Source organism: Strix uralensis, chromosome 4, assembly GCF_047716275.1.
Source record: "Strix uralensis isolate ZFMK-TIS-50842 chromosome 4, bStrUra1, whole genome shotgun sequence".
In the NCBI taxonomy this organism is placed as follows: domain Eukaryota; kingdom Metazoa; phylum Chordata; class Aves; order Strigiformes; family Strigidae; genus Strix; species Strix uralensis.
Window position 1 is genome coordinate 92,229,294 of NC_133975.1, and position 20,746 is coordinate 92,250,039.

Below are 20,746 nucleotides of genomic sequence, written 5' to 3' on the forward strand. Positions count from 1 at the left end.
ACACATATTGTTTCCAGACTACCATGCCACTTGCATGCATATCTACTCTTGTAAACTTATGGCAAGAGCAAGACTTAGGCACCCAGGCAAGTTCTTCCTAGAACAAAAAAAACTGGTGCATTCCTCCAATTTTCAGGGCTCCTTTCCCTATTGACACTCCTTTGTGAGAGCACTCTATCCCTGGGACTTGGCAAAAAAACCAAAAAGTAACAAACCAACACTAAACTTACCCTTCCCATTTCTCCTGAATTTTCCTTTGACTTGGGATGCCAGGCTGATTTCTCCTTAATATCTAGGCTAGAATTTAAATGCCAGGACAAGAGACACATTCCTCCTACAAGAGAAGAATCATTTTAACAGGACTGAAGAACATATGCCGTACAGTGAGTACACAGACTTGTGGACATTTCTCCTGCCATAACATGGAGTTTCAAATGAGGTGGCTACTTACATACCAGTTTAGGAATCAGCTATTAGGGCCCCATATCTTGCTCCAACAAAGAAACCCTGCCGCTGCAGAAGAACTTACAGAAAAGCTGTGCCTTAAAAGACTCCACTGTATATGCCTAGCAAATTTGAGTAAATACAGTTTTTGGAGGAAAACATTCCACCTTCCCATCTATATAAGGGTATCTAAATACCTGTATCTTCATAGTGTCCAAGCATCTCTGATTAGGAAAGGATCTCAAAAACAAGAAAGTAGAAGTAAATCAAACCATGCAGTTCAACTCAAGATTCACATTAAAAAAAAAACCAACCACCACCAACTCAGGAGGAACAAAGGAAACTCCCATCCTACTACAAACAAACATTCAAAGGCATGGCATGATGACAGGCTGAAAGGCAGGTGAGACAAGAATACTTAAAAATCTTACACGGAAAAAAATACAAAAGTCACTCAAGCAAATATGAGAGATGTCCAAATCCTTCAAAGCAGGTAGCTGTGTGGCACCAATCATAAACATTGGGTTGCTGTCTCTCTTATTTCAGCTTAAAGTAAGTGCGTGCTAAGGACACAAAGGATATGTTCTTACAGATATCAAGGAAGTTTAATCGCCCAGATGAAGTCATTGGTTGAAACACATCTGAAAAAATTCAGTTTTGAGCCATGCTTCCTCAAAGAGAAGTCTCACAGTAAAGAGATTACTTTCTACTGCTGTGCAGCACCAGTCCAAGATGGATTTGGTAAGTCACTTTCCCACTGTCAGGTATCCTGATGTAATAACCTATGCAATATAGTATTACATTGACTTTTTTGCTTACTTTTTTTTTGGAATAATGAAAAACATACCAAGACAAGAAAAACTGTGAAAAGCACATTATCAAAACTAATATTTATTAAAAGAGAAACACATTAAAAAATATATCAAGAATCACACCCATTTATAAGCCTTTACATCATTTCAGAAAAGACAAATTTCCTGTCTCCAGTTTTCAAATACAGAATCAGTACATTCAGCTCAATGTAAAAGCCACAAAAGTAAACAGTGTTTGTTTACTGCCCTTTTGTATTATTTTCCAACTGCATAATTCAGTTTCCTGAGCTTTCTGCAAAGTGAGGTGAATTCCATCCCACAGCATAGCAGCATCTGACGTTTTACTCATTCACATTCATAAGGTGTGCCTACCTTGATGTTTCTAAAATATACAGACACACCCAGAAATTCCTTGAACAAAGGTCTGGATGAACTGCAAGCCCAAGTGTAAGGAAAAAGTATCTAATTCAGACTCTTCAAAGGAGCCATCCTTCCTCTTACACAAAAAGATGAGACTTATAGCATTTTTAAAATTTCATCAGCTCATGATCATCAAACTGTAGGAAGAAGCAATACAATCCCATGATGTGTCAAATTGTTAAATGTGAAAAAAGGGATTGTTACTTCATCAGAAAAAAAATGGTTACCAAAGTAGGGTACTCTATATTGAACTTCTGGGAGGCTAAAAGCCATTATAATCCTTGAGAACAGTAGAAAGGAAGTATCACGGAGATCTTTGAAACCATGAATGGCAAAAATGGTAAGTAGGTAATGACTGTTCAACCTTGAAAGTGCATGGGCATCAGTCAGTAGCAAGTTGAAAGCAAAAGGACACATTTCCTCTCAGTGCATAGTTACAATCTGTGGAGTTCCTTGCCAGATGATGTAAACTGTAAAAGTTCATGGAGGGAAGTTCAAAAGGAAGGGAGATAAAGGTATAGAAGAAATCAGTGTTTCCTTGAACATCACCGCCGCACGTTTGTCAAAAAGAGGTGCTTCACCCAGTGAAGCTTGGAAGATTTTTTCTTCAGATGCTGGAACTAGTCATCTGGTATCAGCTACTGTAAGATGAAAAACTGGGCTAGATAATTACTCTTCCCCACATGACAAAGCAACAATCCATGTTGTACTTTACATTCCTTGAGTTTTCGTAAGAGCATCTGTTATCTGGAATGAATTTTCAGTGTCACATGTGCTATTCCCTTCTCGAGAAGGGAGTTTCCAGCTATTAATTTTCAGTATTTCTATCTTGAACCACACAGCTTTCGTACACTGCAGCTTGTCTGTATACTCAGCTATAGAAGCTGCTCATGTATTGATGACTTTCTTCAACTTTCTCCTTTGCAGAGCCAAGTTTAGGGTATTGAAGAGAGTGTCCTTGCTGTTCAGAACATTGTAGCGATTCACTTCCACTAACCTGCTGAAATCATATGGCTCCAAGGTGAAATTTAGCGTACGGTAAGGAGAATCTTTCGACTCAATGACAAAGTCACCAAAGGATTTCTCCTCTTCTGACTCACGTTTAACTCCTGCAGCAAGAACAAAGAAAAAACACGCACAAAAAAAACAGCTATGGTAGACTCATTTTAGCTGGATTCTGTTAGGAGAGTATCACAGATAACTCTGTTGAACCTTAATTTTTTTCCCTAAGCTCCTCTGAGGACTTTTCAGCTCCTTCAGGGTCCAAAATACTTGAAAGCTGAAGGTAAAGTATTATTACCCTTTCTATTTCCACCAGACTCCAAAATACAGGACTAAAACACATTTTCATTGCAATAAAATGTTTAGCGCATCCATGATTTTCATGTTCAAAGTCAGAAATACAAAGCTCAATTCTTCCTGGAAGTGCTGTTCTACACTAAAATAAGACACTAACACCCTGAGTTCAACTGACCTTAGGAGGTTAGTATATACTCTTCAAAATATAGCAACTCATGTTTTTAGCACCCTGCCATTTAAATTTAAAGACAAATCTTGAAAGGTGAACATTAAAGTAACTTGCTAAAAACACTTTTGCTTGTTGCTATTACAGAAATAGCACTCTTGAGCCATATTCAAGCCCAACACTTTGAAACTCTTCATCATTGATGAGGAAACACAGCCAGGGCCTGGCAGTCATTATAGTATTAATGCAGACAGCATTAACAGAATTCCTTACATCTCCCTTGCCTGCATCAGTCCTGCACATTCTTTTCTATGTATTCCAAACGTTTTCTTCAAGATGCTCTTACCTCCCAGCATGGGAGAAATAGTAAACTGAATTTTGTCTCTCTCTTCTTAAAGGTCTGTTTCATCCCAGTGCTCTTGCTTGATAGACTGAGGTGGGTCTTAGAGCCTATATTAATCACATTAAATGAAGCCAGGATTGTTTATCACTTGACCTTACACTACAAGGGCACAGACCATTTAGCACTGAGTTACATGATCTCACACACAGATTGGTCCCCAACACTTTGCTGCTGAGTGGTTTATTCATATCCAGTAAACAAATGAACTGATTATTTAATCTGATTTATAGTGCTTTCCTATATATTCATAGGAATTAGAAGTAACAAAAACAGGTATCAGGGCAGAAAGAAGCAAAAATATTGCCTAATTTAGATTCTTCTAGCTTTACATTATTTTTTTTTTAATCACCAGCCTCTTCTCCTACTCTCCCTTACAAAAAAAACTAGTAGAAGCTGATTCTGCCTTAAATGAAAGTAGCAATTAAAAATTACAGGGTAAAACTAAGAAGAATGAAAGGAGGTACACTGAGCCCAGTGAATTTTCCCTGTCAACACACCCAAAGGATTGTAAAAATAACTCTTTAAGGTACAGCTCCCTTACCTGGAGCTTTGTATTTCTGGAAGGTGTCATTCACCAATGGGAAATGGAGCACAATTGGAGCCTTTGGATTATCATCATCAACAAACATGTAACATTCCTTTGGCTTCTTTTCATCTTCCTCGCTCAATTTGATTTTTGGAAAAGGAATTTCCCGCTCCTCACAGTATTTCTGAGTCAGCTCTAAAACCTGTTGTCAAAGAACATAAATAATTTCGATAGAATACCAGCAATACCTTTAAGATAATCTAACTATAATTCTCAAAGGGAGAGACACTTTCATAAAAAAAACAGAAATTTATCTTTAAATTAGCAGAAATAATTTCTCTGACTGATGATACAGAAGAATGCAGAGCAAAACTGAAAACTGCTACCAAACATCAACAGTTTGCAGCTTTAACTTTTTATGTTTTGTTACTCTAAATACATTCCCCTTGACTTTTCTGCACTGAAAAATAAATACTTTTACGCACAGAAAATAATTTATTTGCATGAAGAAAATCACCAATAGCCACTTTTCCATTAGAAGCATACAGCCAAGTAACAAGGATCATACGAGCTAAGCAAATACTCTTATTTTAGGTAACAATCTAATTAGACTTCTGAAAAGTTTTAAGTCTTATTGCAGTTGTCACCTTACATCTTGTGACATTCACAGTAAAAAGCATGGTACAATAATATTTGAAGATTCTATGATTCTATGAAAGAGGTAAGGATTTATTTTAATGCATTCTTTCATTAGTGTTTGTATTCCATACCAGCTGATCTGCTGCCATTGTGAATACGATCCTATGCTTTTATCTTCATATAATAATGATCGGCTACATCTCTCACCTCAAATGGAGCTTCCCAGGAAAAATTGAATGACAAGATAACATCCACATCCCTCTCTGGCTGAAGTACCAAAGGAAAGGGAGAGTTGATAGAAAAGCCACCATCCACTAAATACAAGCTTTCTTCCATGGGGGTCAGCTGGTTGGGAAATGCATCCAGATGAGTGCCTGGAAGACACTCCAAGTAACACAAGTAACTACAATGATTCATTACACACCTCTCAGTACAAGTAACAAACAAAGCTTATGCTGGGGCTGTAAGAAGAAAACAGACAGACATTCCAATATGCATGTTCATCTGAGACTGGCCTATGAAGTCTGATGATCAGGTTGCCTTATATGACAGAACATACATAGTGGATCCAATTTTTTGCTACAGCACAAGAAGGGATAAATTCCCTGACTTCAGTGGAACAAAGGCAAGCTCACTTATGTTCTCTAACACTGACTGTTACAGAATATTAACACGCTATTTTATATGCCAGACACATACAGACTCATTTACCTCTCCAAGCCACAAATTTCTTGATGTTAACATAATCTTTATGAAGATACAATCCCTGCATGAAGTTGAAGGTCTCTCCACATGTGACCCGGGACTTGAAGAAATCCTGAAAAATTTGTAACAAGGGGCCCCCAGGTATAACCAAGCGCGTCTTCAGCCGTGTTGGATCTCGGAAATGGAATCTTCGGCAGTCGTCTGCAGAAGCCACAGAAGGATGCAGAAGACATAGAAAATGCTTGTCCAGCTCCAAAATTTCAATCAGACTTTTTTCCACAATATTTTATCAATTGTCCTAAGGCTGAATTTGTCCTCTAATAAAAAAAGTGTTGTAATGAAATTTAAGTGAGCTACATATTCTATAGTTGGATAATTTACCTGCCCTGTTTAAAGGCAATAGCATTGCTCATAAATCGTTGATCATATTCATTTAAAACCCATACAAAAAAACCCTTGTTACCAAGTGACAACCAATTCTGTCTCATAAGACAACAGTCATCCACACACAGTAGCATTCATAGTTACAACAGAAGTGTGCGGGGAAAAAACTAGGGCTGCAAAAGCACAGAAGAAAAAATCTCTCCCACCACTACTTACTATAAGGCTGTAACTATGCACCTGAGCAACTCTCAGCCTTCAATACACTGCCTTCCGACTGCTAGGGCAGCATTGTATCAATGGAGGACAACACATCAACATACAACCAGCTTATCCAAGATTACAAAAATCAGGCCAAGGAGGGAACTGAAAACCTATTTCCCACATCCTGCTTAGCAGTCCAGCTACTACTTTTCCTCTTCTCATGATTAAGACCCCTGCACTGCAATATGTGTTTAAGACAGCTCCCAGAACTCACCCAAATTTATAGTCAAAGTCAGATACAAAATTTTTAAAAAAGGAGGACGAGAAAGTGTACTGAAAAACTGTAATTACTCTCTTCACTATATGTGTGAAGTAATACACAGTACAAGAGAGATCTACCCAAATCCATCCTCTTTGCTAATCTTGAAAACTACACACAGCACATTTGAGTCATATTATTTGTATGATCATTCCAAAACCAGTAATCCCTCAAAAAATCCTATTATTTTAATGTATGTTCTTACCTACAACTTTGATAACATCTTTGAAAGAATCTAGAAAGCTCAGTCCTATACCAACCACCTTTAGGCAGATATCATCCAAGCTTGCAGCAAAGGCACTGCCCCACATTCCTGCAGAAGAAACGTGGAAGAATTTAACACTCAAAAGGCTTTTCAGGAGTGTAGCCAAAAGGCCTATAATTCAGGTGTCATTTGTTATGGGAGAGGGCTGTCACTTGACCCCTACTATTCTAATGGTGATGTTTGAGTTTAAACCTTTAATTATGTGACAAATTTTGATGCAACAATATTATGCAAAAACTTCTCAAGAGAAAAGCTATTTTATCAGCAAGAGAAAGATGGCAAGAGAACAGGAAGAGCTAAAACAGAAGTTTTTGACAAGGCAGCTCATAATAGAGTTGCCTTGCAGACTCAGAACCGTCAGACTGTAATACTATGAACCTACAGCTAAAGCTTTGAAGAAAGATTTGACATTTCTCCCTACTTAAAATTCTTTAGAAAGGGACATAAAAGGCATGGATTTAAGTTGATGAGTCCCAAAACCAGCATAGTTCCTTTCTATCTCCCCATTTTATTCATTACTGTAAGATCATACCTTGTAGAAAACAAATTCTAGGCTCTGGATGTTTCTGGACAAGCCGTCCCATGAAGAACTCACTGTCAAAGTCCTCTGTTCGGACAAAAGCTCCATATTTGCGAAATCCAACTTCATAGGGAGTGAACTCGCACCATTCTAAGAACAAGCCAACAGGATATTTACTCATCTCAGAGTAAACATAGGTGAAAATACTCATTTTAATTTCTGTTCACACAAGAGAGACAGAAGGGAGTTTCCCCCCACTATTCACCATCACTACGGATTTCCCTGATGTTCTTCTCAGTGAGCCTCTGTATTACACATGATTAACAAAAACTCCTGTACAGGCTTTCATTGACTAAATACAACCTCTTTTTCCTGTCTTTCAGGAAAAAAAGTCCCATCTTGCTCCATCTTGACTTTGTTACTGCAGAAATAACCTGCCTATTTTACTTCCACTTTAAACCATTCTGATGGCTCCCTTTTCCATCACAGATGGAAGCTACTTCACTCTTCTCAGTATTACAGTACTGACTTGAAAACTCAACTGACCCACTGTGTCAGACTTCATTGTCTGCTTATCAATGTGTCCCCTCATGCCTGAAAGCCTTCCACAAATATGTAAAAAATTAATTGCCAGACACACACCCCTCCAGAACAAAACAAACAAACAAGTCCCATTGTGGTACACAGATGGACACAAGCATTTGTGTTCCTGTGTCACTGCATCTATCCTCACTAGCTGCATCATATTTAAAGTTTCAAGTGACCTGGAATAGGACTGGCCTTCATTTTTTACTGTAATTGTATAGCCAGCAAGAACTCAGGCTGCTAAATACCACAATTTTGATGATGCATGATACAAAGTCACCAATCCATCATTTTACATGAATCCTACACAAATTGATTATCTGAGACTATAGACTATAGATCACCTAATTATCAAGGACTTCCATTCTCCAATTCAGACACAGCCTTGTTTATTATAACAATGTTCCCTCTCAGCTCCTGAAAATTTCAAGCACTTCCTAGCAAAACATGTGGAGTGGCCAGCAGAGTTGAATCTCATTTTTCTGTTATAGCCATGATGAAGACATTTGTGATGAGAATAACAACACTCTGCCAATCAGTATCTTATTGCCTCTTGCACTATCAACTGCTGCCTGAGCCATGTTTCCTGTTGTCAGCTACTCACTGCCCAAGGAACTGGATAGCTGGAAGGAATTTATGGATTTTAGCAAACAAAAATAAATTTGCCATGTTCATACCTGCAAAGTCCCCACTGCTAATATTTGGTCTCACATTGACAGCTGCATAGATAGGGTAGGGGTTCTGGGCCCATTTCACTGCTTCTTGCTGATCAGACAGCTTTGATGGATCTTCCTGATCACAAGCAAGGAAGGAGAAGCACACTTTCGTCAGGCAAGTTCTGTACCCATACTTGGATAATTTGAAGCTGTTGCTTAGCATTTCTGACTAACCATACTACTAATTCAAAATTCCTTTTCCTCCCTCCATCCATGCATATGGTTAGATTTTGCCAGAATATTTCTGCAGTTGCATATTTAGAATGTCTGGTAGTATTAATAAACTAGTTACCCCTAGAAACTCAGTATCAATTAGCATAGCAAATACTGCACAGTAACACCATTTTACAAACCCAACATCATTCCCTCAGGTTTAACCTGCCCAATACAGAAGCTACTTAATAACAGTCGTTCCAAATAAACACTACATTTTTCCATAGCACTGATCTATATAACTTCAAAAATCTTTATTAAAGAAGGGTGCTGGGAAACCCAGGGCAGGAAGAGATGAGAACTCCCTATGTTTGTTCCACAACACCATCTATTCCAGAACAGCTCACAAAAGTAGAGAGTAATTGGTTCCTTGACACACAACATGTGGGTGGGCAGAGCTCCCACCTGGAAGACAAACAGCAGTACACATCCAAACATGAACTCTTTTACCTTCTGTTGTAGGAAATATTCCACAATAAGGCCCCACAAATCTGTAAAGGAAACTCTCCGTCCACTGATCTCCATTGCACTCAGCTCCTGGAAATAGTATTTCAGTCGTTCTGGGGAAAATGCCCCTGCTTTGCTGCTGGACACAGTAACCTGAGCTCTTCTGATCGCCTCTTGAAGGTCTTTCTGCGACCAGTCAGGGTCTTGATACAATGTCGATAAACACCTGAAAATGCTTATATTAATGTCATCAGTAATAATTACCCTTGTGTAAACAATAATTTTAGCTAGTAATAATTAGTGCTGCAGCACTGAACTAAAAGCTTAGGAAGTCCAGCTAAAAGATAAAACATCATGAAGAGAAAAGAGACCATAATAATGGATCTATGAACTCTGAAATGCTGAAAACCCTGACACCTACAGGACTTTATTCTGATTGCTCACCTACCTTTCAAGGATGTTCCAAGCATCATATGCTAGCACACATGAGCCAGTTCATAAATATGAGTTAACTCCACGCCATAACAACCCTGAGAGACTGGCTGACAGCAAGGGTGCTTCTGCATACAGCAACAGAGGCCATAGCCTTCATCAGAACACAGGTCTGATTAAATGAGAAACTAGTATGGACTAGTTTCCACATGAACAGATGCCTACACTTGTTTGAAAGTGTCTCTGAATCAAAAGGGGCAGGCCAGATCACAAGGTTAGGGGGAAGAATACTAGGTACATAGGAGTTAATTTAACACACAAAGCTCTGGAAGGGAGGATTATACTGTCATGTTGCACAACTCCTCAGTGAAATCATTTCACAAAAACAGTGTGTACTTATGAGGGATGATTTCACCACAGACTCCAAGAAACGAGCTACTGAAACATCCCAGCCACGTCTAACATTTCAGCACATTGCTCCAGTCCACCAAAGGGTGAGCCAGTGCTATTCCCCTATTCAGCCCCATACACCACTTTGGAAGGTGGTGACATAGTGGTCCATGTGGACGTGTTTCCAGTGACTCGCACTACCTCACTTATGTTCTTGGCAAGAGCAAGGAAATGAGGAAAGTTTTTGAAGGGCTCTGAGGGAATGCACAGCAATTTTATTCATGTAGTAAGTTCTAATATTCGACTGACAGGCTTGCAAAAGCAGCAGATTCATAAATTTAGCCAGTAGCTCTATAGATTAGAAGTGATAATGAATCTCTTAGACTCTTTAGGATTCCCACCAGAACTCACAGGTGAGAACTGGTAAAATATTTGACTTTGTTGTCTGTCTACAGATGGCATAAATGCAGTTTTAGCCTTCTTTTGCATCAACACTACCATATTCACCTATAATTTTCTAGAATCAAAGCCACAGGTAACTTACCAAGTAGAGCCAGAAATGCCACAGAGGTATATCGCAGTATCCAAAAGGCCCAGCTCCTGAAGCCCAGCAAGACTGCCGTAGAACGATGTCAGTGCTCTCATCCCACCTCCAGACCCCAGTACTGCTACAACTGGAACCTGCAGACAGTAAACTCAGGAGTCACCACCACAGACTTTTGAACTGCCAATAAATTACAGAACTAATCCCATCTAAGTCTCATTCTTATAAAAATAAGAGATGAAATCTCTATTTCTATTTACATTTCAAGTAATTGCAGGTTTAATTTCAACCAGAACTCCTTTGTAATTGAAATATATTGATAACTATAAAATCATAGCAGTGTCATCTTAGGGATAGTCACTTACTGAAATTACGTATGTTATCACACATTTAACTTGCATGCCATACAAAAGACACAAAAGAACAAAAAAGGCAACCGTTCTTATAACAGTACCCAAAGATCACAGAGCAAGGTATTAGACATCTAGATATCTATCCTCAAATCAGCAATTAGGACCTGTTCCTGTGGTCTGAAACACTTTCCCATCACAATTCAGAGCTCAAAGCCCAAGATACAGGAGAACACCTAAAGAAATCAGATACAATCTGAAATTTCAATTTTTTTGTGTTCCCTCCCTCAAAATTTTAGAAATATAACAACATTTGAGACTTCAGAACTGAAATGTCACAGGGATCTATCTCACACCCAAGTGAATACAAACCATGTTTTCTGTTGGTTACAGCCAAAGAATCCTACAATACCTCATTATCAATCAAGCACAAAGGATTTTACGAATCTCACTACAACACTGTGCTCAATACCTCATCTTTTGGAGGGGATTCTTTTAAGTGAAGAGTCTTCCTCAATGCCTCAGAAACTCTTTTCTTCCTCTTGTCCAAAAATTCTCTCTCCTCTTTACAGAGGTCAAAACCCAGACGTATATCAAGATCCCAAGTGCTGAAATTGAAATTAAGACCAAAAAAAAAAATTTGGAGGATTTGTAATTACCAGGGAAAAGCAATTTCTGTGAACACACAATCTAGGTGCTGATCTGAATCACTGGATCAAACTCTTAAATGAAGTTTTAATGCACATCTATACACCAGCTATTTTGTAACAACAGCTTTTGGAATTAAAACTGAAACTTCTCCCTATTGTATTTCTCCCTTAATATCTAAATACAAAGCTTGTGTCAAACTGTATTCAGATTAAGCTTCAGGAATTTCACAAAGGAAGAAAAGATTCTCAGTAGATGAAGAAGATTGTATGAGGAGCAAGTGAGATCACTGCGTTGACATGAATGGAGAAATGAGGGGAAGAGTGATTTCAAAACAGAAGTTTCTGAACTTCTGAAGAGGCAGAAGGGGACAACTAAATACCACTAAACTTGCTATGAGTTTGTAAAAGGGGGGCAGGATCTTCAGTTAATGACTATATACCCAATGACCCTATCAACTTACTAGCCAACTGCTTGGTTTTGTGTGTTATTCTTCCCTTATCACTCCTTTCTTCCATGCTTCCTCTATTTTATAGTTCAAGCTCTTCACACACCAAGATGTCCTTTCCTATTTGTCAGCACAGCACATTTTCTGGGAACTATCTGTACTTAACAAAGCTACTTAATATTTACACCATCGGCTATTTTACGTTTAAGTATTAGGAACACAAAATTTGTTCAGGTTTCAGCAGGATTGACGCCAATCTGAAGTATCTGCAAAGTGAAGAGTCACAGCCTTCAGAAGAAAAATAACTGAAGATATTTTTCTTCAATCTATCCCAAGAGATCAATGAAGACAAACCTCCCCAGAACCATGGGGAGAGACACTCAGCTCCTTCATTATGAGAATAAAGTCCTTTTCTGATTTTTAGAGGTCTCTGAGGTTCCCACTCACCTCTCTTCAGTTTTCAAACTCATATCCAAACTTTGTCCCTGTGAAGAGAGAGAACACATCTTGGAATTGATAACAACTACATAGGTGGAACAACTAACTAGAAGTTATGACATCAACAAGGTCACTGGATACTAACCAGAACAGCACTCTCACCCACAAAATCGCATCTCTGGAACACCTTTCCCTTGCACCTATTTCAGACATTTCCAATAGTCTCCACAGAAAGTAAAGGCATGTACTCAGAGAGCAGGGTGAAAGAAATTATTTCTTCTGCAAGTTTCTTGCTTTTCTCCTCCTCTGATATTTTCTTTTCACACCCCAACAGACTTTGTGCTTTGGAAAGTGATGAACTTTATACTTATTTTGCAAGACCCAATCATGAAAACATTTTTAGAAGAAAATATTTTAGAAGAACTGCACTGAACCAGGGCTCAGTTTTGGGGCCACTCCTATTTAACATCTTTATTGATGATCTAGACGAGGGGATAGAGTGCACCCTCAGTAAATTTGCAGATGACACCAAGCTGGGTGGGAGTGTTGATCGGCTTGAGGATAGGGAGGCTCTGCAGAGGGATCTGCACAGGCTGGAGCGATGGGCTAAGGCCAACTGTATGAGCTTCAAGAAGGCCAAATGCAGAGTGCTGCACTTGGGCCACAACAACCCCCAGCAGCGCTACAGGCTTGGGGAGGAGTGGCTGGAGAGCTGCCAGTCAGAGAGGGACCTGGGGGTGTTGATTGACAGCTGGATGAACATGAGCCAACAGTGTGCCCAGGTGGCCAAGAAGGCCAATGGCGTCCTGGCTTGTATCAGAAATAGCGTGGCCAGCAGGGACAGGGAAGGGATCTTACCCCTGTACTCGGGCACTGGTGAGGCCGCACCTCGATTACTGTGTTCAGTTTTGGGCCCCTCACTACAAAAAGGACATTGAATTACTCGAGCGTGTCCAGAGAAGGGCAACGAAGCTGGTGCAGGGTCTGGAGCACATGTCGTACGAGGAGCGGCTGAGGGAACTGGGGGTGTTTAGTCTGGAGAAGAGGAGGCTGAGGGGAGACCTCATCGCCCTCTACAACTACCTGAAAGGAGGTTGCAGAGAGCTGGGGATGAGTCTCTTTAACCAAGTAACAAGTGACAGGACAAGAGGGAATGGCCTCAAGTTGCACCAGGGAAGGTTTAGACTAGATATTAGGAAGTATTTCTTTACAGAACGGGTTGTTAGGCGTTGGAATGGGCTTCCCAGGGAGGTGGTCGAGTCCCCATCCCTGGAGGGGTTTAAGAGTAGGGTTGACTTAGCGCTGAGGGATATGGTGTAGTTGGGAACTGTTAATGTTGGGTTGATGGTTGGACTGGATGACCTTCAAGGTCTTTTCCAACCTAGACAATTCTGTGATTCTGTGAATAATCTCAATATGTCATTCTAGGTATCCAAGAAAACAGCACCCAATCATGCGCAGCTTAATTTTCCAAATGTCTATAGGCAATGGGGGGAAAAAGTTATCCCAAGCATGTTAAAACAAGTGCAAAATGTTGACATTACCTCTCCCAGAGAAACAATTCTATCAACTTTTTGTCCAACAGGAAGAGAATTAACTGGTACAGTCCCCAATCCCAGAACTGTAGTATGCTTTTCAATATCAGGGTTCATACCATCCTAATAAAAAACAAAATGTTATTTGAGCTCTCCAAAAAAAAGTTAAAGATATGACTTTCATATGCCAAGACAGCAAACAATCCTTAAGATCATTATAACTAAATCTTTCCCAGAAGTTTAAGGCTTTTCAAGATCATCCTGCTCTCTGCTTGACCGATCTTTGCTGGGATTATTTCTGTTACTCAAATAGCTGCTTGCTTTTGTTTGTCTTTTTAAATATAGCTGTCTGCCACAACACCTCCAAATATAAAATTTCCCCCCAAAACAGCTGTGTTCTGACACGTGTCGAGGTTCACAAGTGAACTTGTATTCTGTCTTCAAAGATTTGGAAGGATTTGGAAAAGACACCAACAAGGCAATAGCATTTGACATACAGAAAAGGTACCACAAAATAGGAAATAAGATAATAACCTTACAGACAAATGGGAGCATGTAATTCAAACATCATCTTTACAAGCAGAGCAAATTAAAGTTTGACAGGAAATCTTCGAGTTTTCACCCATGTTGTATCAGCAAGCTCTCAATACAGAACTGTGTACAGATTCTTATAAGAGAGGCATATTAAAAAAACCCTCATATCACAGGGCCACACTCAAACCTACCCAGCCTACCAGGTGAGCTGGAGCCTTTACACCCACCACAGGTCTCAGCCCTGGGGAGGAGACAGCACCTTAAGGAAACAACAGGTTGTCACCCTTCTCAAGAACTGAAGGCAGACAATGAACTACCCACAGATCTCACAGACACCTTCTGACCAAAACCAGCTGTCCTGAGTCAAATGTCCCTCTAAGTCCACCGTCCTCCTCCTCCTAACAGGGGCAAATAACATGCATTTAAGTGCAGGGCAAGCAACATTACTATGTTCCTGGCACTCTCCTACCTCTGGTAAGAGAGGAAAGGTCAAACTGGATAGCTTTGTGCTGCTCTATGCCAGCTCTTGAAGGATTATGTTCTGCTAGCTACTGGGGGTGGTTTGGTTGAGGGTTACCACTGGGGCCAGTCTCCATGGTGGACTTCTACCATGTCTTTGCTTGCCTGGCTCTGAGTTTCTGACTAGTTAAGTCCAGGTCTCTCTCTTCAGCTCATGTTTGCTGCCCAACCAACCCCACTGCAAAGCTATACTTTCATATTCTTTTTTGTGTTCTCTTCCATAGCTGCCTTTAGAGCAGTCAAGACCACCATCTGAATTCATGCTGCCCAACTGCTTGTGCGGATGAATAATGTCACAATAAATAGTTCCCTTGCTCTCATTTTTGGTGTCAGGCCATGCTAGGAGCAGTCATCACAATGAATATTCAGTCACTCCTGTGGGATGCACACACACTGCACAGGTACCTGTAGAAACTTGAAGTGACAAAGCTAAATAAACCTTTGCAAGTGCTCTAAAAGTTTCTCATAGAAAAGACTTGCTATAGAGTATTATCAACAGCTGAAAGTAAAGACGTCTTCATGTAGCAAGCATGTGCAGATTCAGGTATTTTTTTAATCCCCAAGTTTGAACAGAATTTAAAGTGTTGGGAAGGGTACACTTTTAAGACAAGCTCACCTCCTTACCCAGTGTCAAAGATCCAATGCAAAGTCTGACATTTTTATTCAATTTTTAAAATAAAAAAACAGTAGTGTGTAAAAAGCAATTGTAGAGAAAACCTTATCTCTCTGTCCATAAATTCCTAATACATAACCAGAAAAATAATACATCCATTAAAAACAGGCTTCTAGCCTAGAAAATTTTGATATACAGTTACAACATTACAGAGTTAAGTTTGATGACAAAGGTGTATCTGGAAGTGATTAATAACCTTCATAATAGATGGTCCCTAGCACCACATATAGTACTATACAAGAAACTTGCTTCCAATCAAGCTTTGGACATCCACAGGTACCTGAATAATATACCCAAAACTAACATCCCTGAACATCTGAAGAAGTCCCTGGCCTTCTTATGATCAAATTAAGGCTATTCGTTTTATGTTTAAGGAATCTTTCATGGACCAAAAGGGACTGGTTTCAGAGTGGATTTATTTAGAAGTGGGCTGTAAACTTACCTGTAGGACAGATAGGGTTTGTTCCAGCTCCACTTGCAGTTCTGGATACATTTCTTTATCCACATGAAAGACAAACGAGGTTCCGTAATCCTTCTCATTGTCTGATCTCCAAGGAATACACAACTGCTTCTGATATGCCCCTGGAACAGACACCTTGACCTCACAGCTCCCTGTGCATTAGAAGTTTAAACCACAGAAGCCATTTAAATAAATGTTGAAAATCAGATACTTGTTAAGTGTAGCTGAGACTGTAAAAACACAAGCAAAAACTCTTGTGCGGTGTCCAGAGGAAGCTACTGAATATTATTTAGTATTAAAAATAACTGTAAAGGTTAATTTTGTAGTCAATAAATAAAAGTGCACTGTACACAGAGAGAATCAAGTCTCCCCTCTCTCCCAAGGAATAAACATGCTGAATAGCAGATCTGACTTCAAACTCTGCAAGCAGCCTTACCTTGTTGTTTCTCTTTTGTTTTCTCCTCTTTGTTGAGAGTGCCTTGCAGTGACAAGCAAGGATGAACCTATGAAAAGAAAAAAAACAGGTCTGGTTATGAGACTGTAGTTCACTTCTTTCTTGAAGCTTAATCCACCTACTATACTAGATGCAGGTTTACAGCTCCAAGCTGTCAAAAAACCATTAAGGATCATTGTGATCTTTCAAATAAAAAACAAGTTTTGTTTCAGCAGGACAGGATTATTTGCTCTTGTTTCAAAATCAAAACCACCCTTCCTATTCCAGTTACTGGGTTGTTTTTGCAACCAGTACCTCACAGTTACAAGTCTTCAGCACCTGGGGGGCTTTTTTTGCTTTACCTTTTTTAATGCATGGGTGAATACCTATTCAGAACCTGTTCAGATCCAAGCAAGTAATTCATAAATTCTGCCACAACTTTCTGTCCTGAACTGTCCATGTCCTCATGAAATTCAGCTTCCCTCTGGGACAGCAGATATTTAATTGTCCATAATTGCTCTAAAAGATAAGAAACTCCTCCATTGCTTGAACGTAAGACTGATTTGCGAAGGGAAACAGGAACCCAAAGACCCTCTCCTGTGAAATAGTTTGCAGAACTGTGCTGTTAAATGTCACCAATTTTTCTTGAAAAAAATGTTAAAACTGTACATTTCAACAATGAACTCTTTCCCATCTTCTTCTCCTTATTAAAAAACATCACTCCAGTCCCCTTCCTTCATGGGAAGAAAAGAAGAGGTGGTAGCACCTTTTTGTATTTTTAATGTATAACGCACTGATTTTCTTAGACTGATTGCCCCAAGAGAATAAACAAAGCCATCAAGATGAAAACACTTGAGTCAGAGTGGGAGGCATCACCTACTTACTAAGGGCACTGATAAAAGCTCAGAAATAACAGGTGTTAAGATAAGACAAGGGACTATACCTGGCCAGCATCTAGGCTAGAAAACTCAGTACAATCTTCAAGACTCACTAGCCTCCTAAAGACATTTTCTGTTTACATCTTTTAAAACAGCTCCACTGGGAAAAAAAAAAAAAAAAAAAAAAAAACACACAAACAAAAAAAACCCCTTTCTGTGAGTTGGTACCAAGTTTTAAAAACTGAGGAAGCCTTTTAAACCAGCAAGTTAAGAGAGGCAGATGCTGAAGAGAATAGGAGCTATTTGCAAGCAGGAGTGGAATTCTCAACAATTCTTGTCCTCTCACTACTAAAAACCTACCTTCAGAAGTAAATCCGAACATATATGTAATTGACTTCCATGTACTCACCACAAGGACTCCATTAGTCAATACTGCTGTAGGAGCATCTGAGCTGTGAAAGGAAGCGATTTAATGCAAATGAGTTTTGTTTTTAATTTGCTTCATCCTACTTTACAAATTAACTGCCTGCTTAAGTGGTGGAGGAGAAAGGTCCTCAGTGCAAGAGATATATGCAAACTAGACTGACAGCAAGCGTATTTCCCTTCACAGAACAACAGGGGAAAAAATCCGAAGAAAAACTTTGTCTGTAACTATAAGGATGTGCTATAAGGTCTCCCCATCTCGGGTATTTTGATAACCTAGAGAAAAGCTCAGCTTAGACTATCAGATAAATTATTCATTTGTTTATATTGCAAGGTTAGGAGTAACTCATCCCCAAAACATTTGTTTCCTTTGCAGCACTGCCATTCCCAAAGTCCAGTGAATTTTTATTTCTTTTTTGGTACCCCAAAAATTTTGGTGATTGGAGCTTTAAGGATATTTCTGATCAGCCATTGGTGAATCAACTTGAACACCACAGAGAACTGTAAAGCATTAGTCTTATTATGGGCAAAACTGTTCCTGCACAGAAAAAGCAACTAGGACAACATATCTGCACAGCACAAGTTCATTCAGCTCTTCAGGTAAGACTCACCATTTTTCCAAGTAAAACTCTACATCCAGCTCTTCATTAGCCTTTGAAAATAAAAGTTGGACACAGGTGACCCTTGATCTTGAATATAATTATGATAAATTTTTCCAAGAGGTTAAGCTTTCTTTGTTACAAACTATAGTAATTATTTTTGTTGCTTTTACAAAAGCTCCAGTAAAATTTGCAAGATTTAAATTTATGCTTTTTGTTGATGTTCTTTAAACACTCCTCTCCTCTCAGACATATCCCATATGACCAGACACATCTATGTTTGAGGACACAAGTGCACACAAGTGAGTTGGCTCTCAGATCCATTACTCTGTTAATGAGAAAACAAATCTCTTCTGGCTCAAGTACCACTACAGCACCACCTCTGCAAACAGCTTCTATATGAGACTTTGTGCTTCCTCCCATGTACTATTCCAGTAGCTTGCGCTCTTAGTTCATTACTGTCTTTGTCTTGTACAGATTTTGATCCAGACATCTTTTCGCCTACCATAGCATACAGTAAATGCTTGATACCAGACCTAACGCACCTTTTAAAATAACCAAGTAGAAGCCTATTTGGGTAATTGTCTTCACCAAAGTTGTTTCCAGTTCCATAATTACTGATCAAGATGACGTAAGCATTTAGCAAAACAAGATAGGGTTAGTGGGAACAAGAACTAAGCTTCTTTCCGTGATCACAAATAATTCAGAGTGCCTATGACACTGACCAACACCTCCCTGCTAACCGCATACCAGTTAGTCTGCTTCTGACCACACCAACAGCACTGAAGCCTGATTTCTCAAGAAAACATCATTAGCTCATAATCCAGACCTATTGTAGCAATGTGTTTGAAGCAGTTACAAAAGAGATGAGACTGGTGACGTGGCTTTAGCTATGTAAAACAAGCTGTCTTGTCAGAAGTCCATAAACGGGTGCACAGGGACCAAGAGAAGCTGATATACACCGATGTCACCCACATGTGAAGCAGAGGTTAAATGTAACTGAACATAACTCAGGGAAAATAAGATTTTCTTGGGCTTTTGACTTATTAAATATAGAGGTAACCTTTGCAGCAATAGATTTCTTTACTGAAAACTGATGATGATCAACTAAGTAAGAGTTTGCAGTCCCCACAGTGACTGCTGACTGCAAATGCCTTTCATTTCAAGCCTTGTTTATGCCCCTCCATTCTCCTGGAAAAATCAATTCCCTTTAAAGGTGTTTTAACATCTTCTGAAAGACAGCAGTCATCCCAAGTTTCATTTAGCTGGGCATCCCAAAGACTGTGGAACACACGAAAAAAAATCACTATTGATTTTAGGAACATTTCAGATGACAGTAAAACCATATATGCTGTCAGGACCTGCTAATGCATTTTCCCCTTCTGGCTTCTACAACACAGATAAATCAAGCAGCATGCACTGCCAAAATTCTGGAATGATGAGCTGCAGCTTTTCACAGTTGACCTGAGAAGAAGCCAGGGACTAACCTCTGGGTTCAACCTGAAAGTGCGCAGCAGGGGCTGACCCGGCTTCATGCCCCCTACATCGAAGACAATAGACGTGAGCTCATCGCTGACAAGAACATCCTTATCATAGAGTGTCAATTCCAGAATGTTCTAAAACCAAACAGAAACAAACAGTTTCAGATGAAGAGACAGAAACACTTCTACAAACCTGAGTAGCTGTATACAATAGACACTTTATGCACTAATCAATACCCTTCCCCCTTCTCACTCCTGAAGAGAAGTCACTACTTCTAGCAGGACTTAGAGCATAGTTAAGCAAAAAGCTCCTAGCTGACAGTGTTTAGCTAAAAGATTTTCTGAGTTTCCCAACTAGAGAGAGGTCCCAGCTGAATGCATGTGGCAGTACTCTCCACCAGCTTCAGGCACAGATTTGCCTGAGGAAGCAATAGCAATTTCCACTCTTTCAGCACAGTTCAGTCCAGGATGTTATAGGGACCTATCACTTCCTGCTCAGCACTGTATCACAGCAGGTAAGTCCAGCAGAAACAAATGGAAATAGACGCAATGAGTACATATGGCACCCAAAAAAGGGCCTCGCAGCAACTAGTTTTCAAGGAGTCAAGACTGAACTTAGAGTTGTGCTGGCACAGCCTCGCAGAAGTAACCAGACTGAGGCCTCATGAGCCTGCTGGGAAAGAAAAAGCTCACACGCTCTAAAGCTTAAATTGTAAGAAAATCGCAAACTAAGTCAATTACCATTCCACATTTGTCACCAACCATTATGGAAAGGTATTCCAGTGAGGATGATCATTTCTTGTTAATAAGCACCTCATTCCAAAGCCTATTCAAAGCAATAGTGCCATACTAAAACTAATCTTTTAAAGTATAGTTTCCTTCCCTCTACCATTAGTG

At 39.6% G+C, this 20,746-nt stretch overlaps 1 protein-coding gene across 9 annotated transcripts in view; it reads right to left on the reverse strand.

The window, feature by feature from the left end:
* The window catches only part of PLA2G4F (phospholipase A2 group IVF), a 38,676-nt gene that overhangs the window by 9,341 nt on the left and 8,589 nt on the right, over window positions 1-20,746 (reverse strand). For 2 of the 9 annotated variants that reach the window (XR_012628864.1, XM_074867853.1), the window contains exons 4-20: window positions 19,856-19,984; window positions 18,381-18,421; window positions 17,756-17,798; window positions 16,472-16,538; window positions 16,018-16,187; window positions 13,859-13,972; window positions 12,324-12,361; window positions 11,253-11,388; window positions 10,431-10,567; window positions 9,068-9,299; window positions 8,366-8,480; window positions 7,116-7,253; window positions 6,524-6,631; window positions 5,421-5,615; window positions 4,917-5,083; window positions 4,086-4,272; window positions 2,674-2,785 (exon numbers count right to left, since the gene is read on the reverse strand). Coding sequence is in view for 8 of the 9 variants with exons in the window: in XM_074867853.1 (XP_074723954.1) it covers window positions 2,674-2,785; window positions 4,086-4,272; window positions 4,917-5,083; window positions 5,421-5,615; window positions 6,524-6,631; window positions 7,116-7,253; window positions 8,366-8,480; window positions 9,068-9,299; window positions 10,431-10,567; window positions 11,253-11,388; window positions 12,324-12,361; window positions 13,859-13,972; window positions 16,018-16,187; window positions 16,472-16,538; window positions 17,756-17,798; window positions 18,381-18,421; window positions 19,856-19,984 (2,129 nt within the window). In the remaining variant the exon portion in view is untranslated. Of the gene's footprint in view, window positions 1-1,319; window positions 2,786-3,487; window positions 3,592-4,085; window positions 4,273-4,916; window positions 5,094-5,420; window positions 5,616-6,523; window positions 6,632-7,115; window positions 7,254-8,365; window positions 8,481-9,067; window positions 9,300-10,430; window positions 10,568-11,252; window positions 11,389-12,323; window positions 12,362-13,858; window positions 13,973-16,017; window positions 16,188-16,471; window positions 16,539-17,755; window positions 17,799-18,380; window positions 18,422-19,855; window positions 19,985-20,746 lie in introns of those variants that run through there. The other 7 variants (XM_074867856.1, XM_074867854.1, XM_074867852.1 and 4 more) reach the window with 7 other exon arrangements.